The sequence below is a fragment of the Bufo gargarizans genome, chromosome 2, assembly GCF_014858855.1.
Source record: "Bufo gargarizans isolate SCDJY-AF-19 chromosome 2, ASM1485885v1, whole genome shotgun sequence".
Classification (NCBI taxonomy): Eukaryota; Metazoa; Chordata; class Amphibia; order Anura; family Bufonidae; genus Bufo; species Bufo gargarizans.
In genome coordinates this window covers 91,620,088-91,630,762 of record NC_058081.1, presented here as the reverse complement: position 1 = coordinate 91,630,762, position 10,675 = coordinate 91,620,088, and the positions used below count along the sequence as shown (strand labels likewise).

Below are 10,675 nucleotides of genomic sequence, written 5' to 3'. Positions count from 1 at the left end.
ACATATTTAGCGAGCTAGCCCGGCGATGACGTCACTACCTGCACAGATGGGACACTTTTCCAGGAGGGGACCAATCAGGTGGGCAAACAGCTGAATGGGCGTGGCCATGCCTTGAAAGGCGTGCCACTGGCAGTCCCACTGCCCAATTACAGCTAAAGTCTGTTGACAGCAATTCCTGCCCCTCCCTTCAGATGGCACATTGGTCTGCCCCATGTGTCATGGAGACCAATAGGAAGGAAGGGGAGGGCTCTGTGCCGTGGAAACGTGACCAATCGCATCCAGCCACTCTGCCAGTGGGCGTGTCTGCGCAGGCGAGAAAGGGGCGTGTTTTGCAGGAGCAGATAAACAACAATCCCAGCACTTCCCCCGTAGACTCGGTTACTTAGACACAGGGACCAGGCTGAGGACTCTGAGCGGCAGCCCGGCGCACGCCACCTTCTCGTCAGCCAGCGATCTGTCACCCCCGGTAACGCCGTGCCCTGCCACCGACACTTCTCTCTCCTCCTGTTCCCTGGTGCTGGAAAATGGCGGCCTCGGTCTGTGTCAACATCCAGATGCTTCTGGAGGCGGCGGAGTATCTGGAGCGGAGGGAGAGAGGTGAGAGCGGATACGTGTGCGTTTCTGCTGCGTCTCTGTGAGGAGCTGGCACGTGAAGCCGCCCCGTCTGTACATCAGCCTGTGTCCTGCCATGCACACCTCTAATCATACATATACTGCACCTGTCATGTATGCATGTGTGCTTATTCTGTATGAAGAGACCATCAGCCTTGTGTGCAGCACCTGCCGGGTATACATGTATGTGGGTGGGTGTCTGCACACAGAGATACATGTGTGTCCTGTGCATACTCGCTCTCTTGTCATCAGTCTCTTGCATGCATTGACATGTGTATTATATGTACCCACAATCCACCTGTGTACACTGACAGTCGTCATGTGTGTGCACCTACCTGGCATACATGACTGTATGTATACGGTATAATAACCTGCACAGTATGTGCTTACACGTACAGCGTTCTCTTCCAGCGTATACATATACGAAGCCAGTCATTGTGTGTGTGTGTGTATACGGTATAATAACCTGCATGGTATGTGCTCATACGTACAGCGTTCTCTTCCAGCGTATACATATACGAAGCCAGTCATTGTGTGTGTGTGTGTGTGTGTGTGTATACGGTTTAATAACCTGCACAGTGCGTGTTTACACGTACAGCATTATCTCCTGGTGTATACATATATGAAGCCAGTCATTGTGTGTATGTACGGTATAATAACCTGCACAGTATGTGCTTACACGTACAGCGTTCTCTTCCAGTGTATACATATATGAAGCCAGTCATTGTGTGTATGTACGGTATAATAACCTGCACAGTATGTGCTTACACGTACAGCGTTCTCTTCCAGTGTATACATATATGAAGCCAGTCATTGTGTGTATGTACGGTATAATAACCTGCATGGTATGTGCTCATACGTACAGCATTATCTCCTAGTGTATACATATATGAAGCCAGTCATTGTGTGTATGTACGGTATAATAACCTGCATGGTATGTGCTTACACGTACAGCGTTCTCTTCCAACGTATACATATATGAGGCCAGTCATTGTGTGTGTATGTACGGTATAATAACCTGCACAGTGCGTGTTTACATATATGAAGCCAGTCATGTGTGTGTGTGTGTGTGTGTGTATATATACGGTATAATAACCCGCACAGTGCGTGTTTACATATATGAAGCCAATCATTGTGTGTGTGTATATACGGTATAATAACCCGCACAGTGCGTGTTTACATATATGAAGCCAGTCATTGTGTGTGTATGTACGGTATAATAACCTGCATGGTATGTGATTACACATACAGCATTATCTCCTAGTGTATACATATATGAAGCCAGTCATTGTGTGTATGTACGGTATAATAACCTGCACAGTGCGTGTTTACATATATGAAGCCAGTCATTGTGTGTGTGTGTGTGTGTGTATATATGGTATAATAACCCGCACAGTGCGTGTTTACATATATGAAGCCAGTCATTGTGTGTGTATATACGGTATAATAACCCGCACAGTGCGTGTTTACATATATGAAGCCAGTCGTTGTGTGTGTGTGTATATACGGTATAATGACCCGCACAGTGCGTGTTTACATGTACAGCGTTCTCTTCCAGCGTATACATACATGAACACGGAATCTGGCGTTGTGTGTGTGTATATGTGGGCATGCCTAGTAGTAAATCGGATGCAGGGATGGCTCAGCGTCTGATGCGTGCGGGAGCAGCGTTATGTGCAGATCCTCGGCTGCTGCGCTCCATATGCATGTCCACACGGATGAGTGATCCCGTTTATAGGTCCTGTTAATCACATTAGAGCATGCCATCAATATGACGGCTGCTCGGGCCTCTTCTGATTCACTGGAGATGGCGAGGTCCTCAGTCACATGCAGAGCACATGATTCCTGCCATCTGCCTGAACGTATGCAGCTACACTGTGTGCTGATGTCGTCTCCAGTCCTAATCCTGTCTACACTTGGCACTGCCAAGCGCTGGCATTACCCTGAAAGCAATAATTACCAGGCAGCCTCTCTCCGTAATACTTGTTAATTATCCCCCAAATATTTTTGCACTTGTGCCGGCTGCCTATTATTATGTTAATATATTGAATAATTCACGGGATGCGGGCGTGTGCTGCGTGGCAGTAGAGCCAGGCTGACATCTGTAAGCCCCGGCTAAAAATAGAGGGCATTGGTCTCTTCGGAGATGTGGAGGTCTGCAGCGTGGGGTGCCCAGTGAGGAGTCATTATGTGCGCCTGTTACCGGCAACCCAGCAGATTCCAGCGGGGGAGGGGCAATAATGATAATGCTACGAGGTTTAATTTTTTTAGTATTTATTTATTTTTTTACCTTTTTTTACACGGCAGTTCTGGTTGTCACAGGCATTCCTGCAGCTTTGTAGTTTTATATATTGTTGACATTTTTACATAGCGCTTTCTAGTCATTCTCATTATAAGCTTAGTCCTATAAAGAAGAGCTCCTGCATTCGGTAAGAACAGCTAGAAGTATTAGGTTTCCCAGTACCCGGGCATAGTCGGGCATCCACGAAACCACACCGCCCTTATCTATCACCATGGTATACCACGGCTTCCTTCCAGAAGCAGTCGTGTCATTCCCTGTCCCTAGCGTGAGGTCAATTATTTTTTGTTATATTTTTTTTTTTTTCATCTTGTGGAAGGAAATTGCAGTATCCTGGTGAAACACACACGTCCACGTGAAAAACATACAAACATCATGCACATGTGAACCCGACAGTACTGACCCCTGAGCCACCCGGCTGTCCGACCTTCCCCGCTGGGATGTCTCCGGTTAGGCAGTTTTCTCTCCGGCCAAAAATCCTGAACACTTGCCGGAATGCGCAGACCTTTAAAAATGCAAAACAAATTAATACCGGATCCGTTTTTCCAGATGACACTGGAGAGATGGATCCGGTATTTCAATGAATTTGTCAGACGGATCCGGATCCATCAGTTTGCGTCCGGATTGCAGGATACGTCGCCGGAATCCTCTGCCGCAAGTGTGAAAGTACTCTAATGAAGAAGGGACCTGTAGATGTTGGATACTTTGATGCTACCTGCAGACATTCCGGATTAGGGGCGTTTTTTTATTTTATTTATTTTTTTCGGAAAAAACACAGCGTAATACAGTACCAGCAAAGTGAGCGAAATTTGACAAGTCTCACATACACTTTGAAATTGACCTCACTTGCAGAATTTTTAATTCGCAGTGTGTCAGTTGTGTCTGCAAATTGTATTGCAAAGGGTGAGCTCAGGGGAAATCCGCATCAAAATCCGTAAGTAACACGTACAGAAATGCAGAGAAATCCGCACGGAAATTATTTTTGGAAATGCGCACCACTAAGACTAAGTTCACACATTGCGGATTTAGGTCCGCATCAAGTCCTCCCTTTCTTAAAACAATTTTTTTTTTGTGGAATGGACATACGGATACCGAAAGCGCACAGATGATCCATGTGGCTTCCGTGTGCGTAGGTCCGTTCTTCAAAAAGATGGAACACGTCCTATACTTGTCCTCCAAATGCAGACCGCTGACCCATTGAAGTCAATGGATCCACCAAAAATTCTGACTCAACATGGACCGCATCCGTATTTTACGGAACTGGTCGCGTGCATGAAGCCTAGCCGGCAGTTTCCTAATATAATCACTTGTTCCCTAGCACGTGCCAAGCAAGCGCCTTCAATATAATTGCCGCTTAGGCGTCTTGTAATCTGCCGGTGATGTGTTGTGGTTTGGAATGTTTTGTTGCATATGATATGTTTTATTATGTTTTTCTGAAGATTTTCCTGTATGTGTTTTGTATGTTTCGGGGGGCAGTGCTTCTGCCTCTTGCACTTACAGAGCGAGGATGTAATGTGTTACCTGGTTAACGGTTTGTGTGTCTGGTGTCGTACACAGAAGCCGAGCATGGTTATGCTTCCATGTTGCCTTACAATAGCAAGGAGAGGGACAGCTTGAAGAGGAAAAGCAAGTCGAAGAAAAGCAGCAGCAGCAGGTAAGCCGGAACCTGCGATGTGCTCGACGCTCACATGCAATCCACAGATGAGTGGCGGGCCCCACGCCCCTGTGGATTTGTGCCTCCATTAAGAAACCTCTTGTGATTCCTGCTCTTGTTTTCATGTGAAAAATGTGTCTGAGCTGTGAAAGCGGTGAGAACGAGGAGCAGATTAGAGCTGCGAGGCGACACGTTTCGGGTACGGTGTGAGGACGGAGAAGCTGTTCAAATTCATACGTTAAAGCAGGAATACAATAATAAATAATCAAACCATATAATACAAAATGTGCTTTTATGTAGTGGCGGTCTGCCCTCGCTGTCCGCTATGTGAGATGTGCGGAGAAATGTCTTCCCTGAGCCTTGTTAATCAGAACAGGAGTATTCCGTACACAGGATGCGATACGTGTCCTTTTTTATTCTCTAATAGGGCTCATTCAGACGGCAGTATGCTGTCCGCAAACAAAAACGGATTGCATTCTGCATTTTTTGCGGACCTATAGACTTCAATGGGGCCCTGTCCTGATTTTCAGTGACAAGTATAGGACATGTTTTATTTGTTTTGCGACCTCATGGAAGTGAATGGGTCTGCATCTAATCCGCAAAATAACGGATCCGCATTTTTGCAGACAGCATAGTCTCTGTTATCACTATTGCTACTGTTGTATTTTGTACATGGTCTAATTGACATATGGTGTTCCTCATGAATACCCACTAGCATTCTTTAAATCAACACATTATATACATGACGGATGTCCACCTTCGACCCGTTGTGCCAACTGCACGCTACTCTGCCCCTTTGGTTATATGTTTGGAATCTAATCCGAATCCAGTCCTACCATACGCAAGTATTGAACGTGTAAAGTTACACTTTCCAGTACTTGGATATTGGTAGTGTGTCCACCGGATAGGTCATCATAATCAGATTGGTGTGGGGTCCAATACCTTCACCAATCAGCTGTTTCACGCAGCCGCCAATGCCAGAAACTATAATGTGGATGGAGCTGAAAGCACTACGTCCTCTGTGTAGCGGTCATCTGCGGTACTGCAGCCCAACTCCCATTAAAGGGGTTGGTGCATGGATGGCATACCACTAGGTTAATAGGATATGCCATCAATGTTAGATAGTGTGGGTCCCACCTCTAGAGATTGGGGTCCCCAAAGTGAAGGAAAGCACACTGCTCTTGCGCATCGTGCTCTCCATTTGTTGCAATGGTAGTTCTGACTACATTTGCTCTGCTATTTTTGGAAGCCAAAGTGGTGGTTGTCAAGCGCACTGCGCAAGCGTGGCCACCTTTCCATTCACCACTATGGGACGAAGGAAAATGGCCAAGCCAGCGCTTGTATTTTCCGAACTCCCGTAGCAGTGAGCAGAGGTAGGCCATGCATGCCCGGCTGGTCTCTGTTCATATTGGGGGTCCCGTTCTGGAGATAGGTGCTGGTCCCACACATGGGACCAACACCTGTCTGACATTGATGGCATATCCTAACTACGTGCCATCAATGTCTTAGATGGTAATCCCCTTTAAAGGGGTTGGACAGTTTTCTATATTGATGACTGATCCTCAGGATAGGTTACCAATATCGGATTGGTGGGGGTGTTGGGAGTCAGACCCTGTTGATCTGATATTCATAACCTATCCTCAGAACAGGTCATCAATATTGGAAACTGGCCAACCCCTTTAAGTGAATGGAGGCTGAGCTGCAGTATGCTGGCGCCAGAGACTACACAATGGATGGAGCCTTCCATATACTGTATAGTTTATGGTGCCAGTTGTTGCCCGAAACAGCTGATTGGTGGAGGTGAGGGGTGTCTGACCCGCACCGATCTGATACTCCTGAGGATAGCTCATCAGTACCCAAGTACTGGAAAATCCCTTTAAAGGGGTTGTCTCGTCATGGACAATGGGGGCATATCGCTAGGATATGCCCCCATTGTCTTATAGGTGCCCCGAGAACGGAGCCCCGCAAGTGAAGGAGGGCGCATGCGCAGCCACCCTCTATTCATTTTCTATGGGGCTGGGGAAACTAGCTACGAGCTGGCTCGGCTATTTCCATCGGCCCCATAGAAATGAATGGGAGCGGGGGCCGCGCATGCGCAATGTGCTCCCATTTACTTCTATGGGGAGACAGCTTGGTGAAGGCCAGACTGGGGTCCTCCAGCCACCACCATGCGGGGCACCGTTCTCTATCCTAGCGATATGCCCCCATTGTCTATGATGAGACAACCACTTTAAGGCTGCATAAAATTCAACCTGATAAAGGTAAATGTGGTTGTTGTGACCCGCAAGGTGCCACGACTGCAACACACAAGTCTCTGGAAATCCAAACGTGCTAAATTTCGGGTGACTTTTTTTTTTTTTTTTTGTGTTACTGCAAGTTAAGGGTCACAACATAAACACTATGGGGTAGTTTTTATGTTGCCACCCATTTTCCACAGACACTAGGCCTCATTTATCTAAACTGTCTAACAGAATTGGCCTGGTCGCCCATAGCAACCAACCAGCGTGCAGCTTTCTTTTCATAAACTGCTCTGGAAAAATGAAAGCTGCGCTGTGATTGGTTGCTAAGACCAGTTTATCTGTTTTCGTTAATGAGGCCTATTAAGGAGGATGAGCTGAGGAAAATCTAGCCGGGGATAAACTACCCCCAGCCTCTACAAAAAGTGATTCTTTCTCAGGGGTAGAGACAGCTGGACCCCAACCAAACCACCACCAGCCCTACTTTATTTCCAGAAGCACTTGGCAGACCCTTTTAAAGTGGTATTCCAGCCACAGTACCTATATATAGTGCACCTGTGGGTGGGCCTGGTAACATTTCTGTCAGTTTTTCAGTATGTCACTTGCCTAATGTCTCTGTGCGCACCATTGCTTTTTTTAAAATTTATCTTATTTCTTTTTTACCCATTCTTAGCCTTTTGAACAAAAAATTACCACCGAACAACCCCCCCCCCCTTTTTGAAAGCAAATGGCAGTAGTAATACAAAAAAAAAGTTGATTTCAATTTAGAGTTTTTAGGCTTTCCCTCAGGAATTCAGGCATCTTCGCCAGCGTGGTCCGTTCTTGCAGATACATTTCTCGTCTTATTTCTATTGGTTATGGTCATATGAATGTTTTTGCCACATTTTTTTAAATTGTGATATCTTGCTGCAGTTTAGTGAAAATTGCAGCAAGATCTGCATTGTAACTGCAAACTATGAATACAACCTTAAAAACAATAACAATACGGCCTGCAATTGGGGTTATGGTCATTTAATTTTTTTAAGTGCATTGTCCTTCACACAAAATAATTCAGACAAATTTGTTGCCGCTAGAAACCAAGTGACAGCTTTTGTTTTCCAAGTGAGTACCAAGGGGAGACCATGACTTTTTCTGTCTATACAGGTTTTATGCCTAATTAGAAATATAAATTTATTATTGTTACTGTTTATTATTTCAGTATTTGTTTTACAGCGTTTTTTTTTTTTTTTTTTTTTTTTATTTAATTTATTTTTTATAATACCTGGCCAGCACAGCTTCCCCCTTGCATACTATTCATTGTATGGATATGAGGAATCATTCAGCTGTAACCATAGCAACATGAGGCAGGAGGAGACCCATGGGCCACCGTGTTGTTGGTGTCCTGGCCATGTGCATAGTGGCTATGCAGCGTGTGCTCGGAGGTGACAGATGACAAGGTCACACAGAGTTCGGGTCTAATGGGACATCCCTGGTGAAAACCAGTGACATGACGATAAGATGAGGCTGGTGACATGGAAACGGCAGGGCTCATTCATACACTGATTTATACGATGGCCAATACTGGTCACGGACTACTGCTGCACTGACACAAATCACACCCGACAGTCACCATAGAAACCACATTTATAATGCACAAAATGCAATAAAATAGGTTAATAGACAATAGCACCCGCGTCCTGCTCATCAGGCTTTAATCATGTGATATAGAATCCTATATAAAGGACAACATAAATGGAAGGCTCCCCCCCCCCATATCTGATGAGAGTGATTGGTAAACATTCCCGCCAGTGGATGATTTCCACCCCCATCTCGTAGGCTGTTATTTCCGTTCAGCAGGAGCTCCTCAGTCCGGAGAGGACAGGACTTCACATGGGTTGTCCTATCAAGACGTCTAAACCCCTTTCTGAGTAGAAGTTGGCCCAGTGATCAGTTGCTCCTGGTGGTCTATCTTCTCTAACCACCAGTGGTGGTCTGAGCTTGACCATACATTTGCCCGGTAGAGGCCACTGCTGGGAAAATGTACTGTATGCTGTCCATTCACATAAATAACCAGTCATGTAATGCGTAGATGGGCCTAGTGTGAGTGCGAGGCTTTCTTATTTTCTGGACCATAGAGGGGACTCCTTAGCAGCGTGCCCCTCCATTTATGATGTCCATATGGCACATAGGAAAGGAACTGACCACAGCCTCTTTCATGACACGGACCTGCCTTCTGTTGTACCATGTATTTGACTTCTCTATGACGTCTGGAGTTTTTGCACAGCTGTATGGCCTTGTTCACATGTCCATTTGACGTCAGTGGAAAATTTGTCCATGTTTCATCCGTGAAGAGTCCGTGTTTGGTCTATGTGTCTTGTGCATTTTTGGCCTTCCGTGTCATTCATATTACAAGGACACTGTTCAGCTGAATGGCTACGTGTGGCGAACATGGACAGCACACGTCCGCGATTCACTGAAGTGTGAACGAGGCCTAATGCTAGACTCCTGCATCGGAGGTATAGTGTTCATTGTAAGGATCAAGCCTTCCTTACACATCTGTGAATCACAGACCTGTTGTGTCCTTTTTCTCCATGGACAGCACATGGATCCCTTGATTTTTAATGTGCTTCTTTAGACATCAGTGATGCGGACCAAACATGACTGTGAAAAAGCTGATCAAAACCATGTTCTGTCAGTTGTTTTTCACAAACCATTGGTAGGAGATCCTCTAGAAACAAACTTTCGGCCTAGACGTGTACATGGAATATGGATGACACCGGGGCAATAAACGAACATACAGACCAAACACGGATTCTTCATGGACCTCTTCACGGATGAAACGCTGACCATCTTCTCACAGAAGTCATCACAAACACAGAAGTGTGAACGAGGCCTCACACATGGATGTTACACACATGATCAGAAAAGATAAGGGTCACCATCTTAATCTCCAGCTTAACTGTGTAATCAGCGGGGATTGTCAATCAGGGAATCCACTAAGATCTTATTTGCTTCTAATCTGCGTCTTCATTGATGGGGCTCCCTGGTGGATTTGAGGATGGAAGTAAATTCCCCTCGGGTGGTTATCAGTGGCAGATCTGCATGTGCTGTGCCTGCTGGATGCTGAATACAATGGTGCAAAGTGATCAATAAACCACTCATTTAACTTTTGAAATGGTGCAGATGCAAATTGCTAAAAGTTGATAGTCTTCTACCATTCATTAAAGAGCACCTGTCATCAGGATCAACTCTATCAAACCAGACACACTGGGTGGTAGAGTTGATCCTGCTTATTAAAATGATGCCTGTCTTACTTTTTCAGTTTGTGTGTTTTTATGTAGGTTCAACCCTAATAAACCAGAGATACTGCCTTGTAGGGCTGATTCTACTGATTTAAAACTATACCCATTTTATTAAAATCGGGTGTGGTGTTCCTGTAAAAATAAAATAAAAATTATCCTATTTTCAATTAGCCTTAATTAAAAATATTGCTCCATTCTGTCACAAAGGGTTAACTGTGTGACTGGTACTTTCGCTTTTACTTTGTGCCTGTCATCTAAAAAACCTTCTCTCTACTAAGAGGTCCTAAACACTTATTTAGGCCACATTCTTATCAGTAAGATAAGAACTGAGCTATAATGAGTGTTTATAATGTCAGAGAGCAGAGATAAGGAGCCTGTCTGCTCCCCAGATGACGGCAAAGACAAAAAATCCGCAGGCTGACCCTACAGCATCTCAGCTCTGTGCAGGAAAAAAGGATTCCATATTTTTAATAAAGACCAATTGAAAAATGATTTTTAGCTCAAAATAAGTATAATGCAATAATAAAAAAAAATTGTGCCCCCAAAGGTGTGTATATATAGCCTTTAAATGCACCAAGGGGTTGGGCTAAGC

At 45.1% G+C, this 10,675-nt stretch overlaps 1 protein-coding gene across 1 annotated transcript in view; it reads left to right on the top strand.

The window, feature by feature from the left end:
• Positions 1–342: 342 nt before the first annotated feature.
• Positions 343–10,675, top strand: part of MXD1 (MAX dimerization protein 1) — a 35,378-nt gene continuing 25,045 nt past the window's right edge. The window contains exons 1-2 of the mRNA XM_044279292.1: positions 343–597; positions 4,469–4,565. Of these exons, the coding sequence (XP_044135227.1) occupies positions 525–597; positions 4,469–4,565 (170 nt within the window). The 5' untranslated portion in view covers positions 343–524. The remainder of the gene's footprint in view (positions 598–4,468; positions 4,566–10,675) is intronic.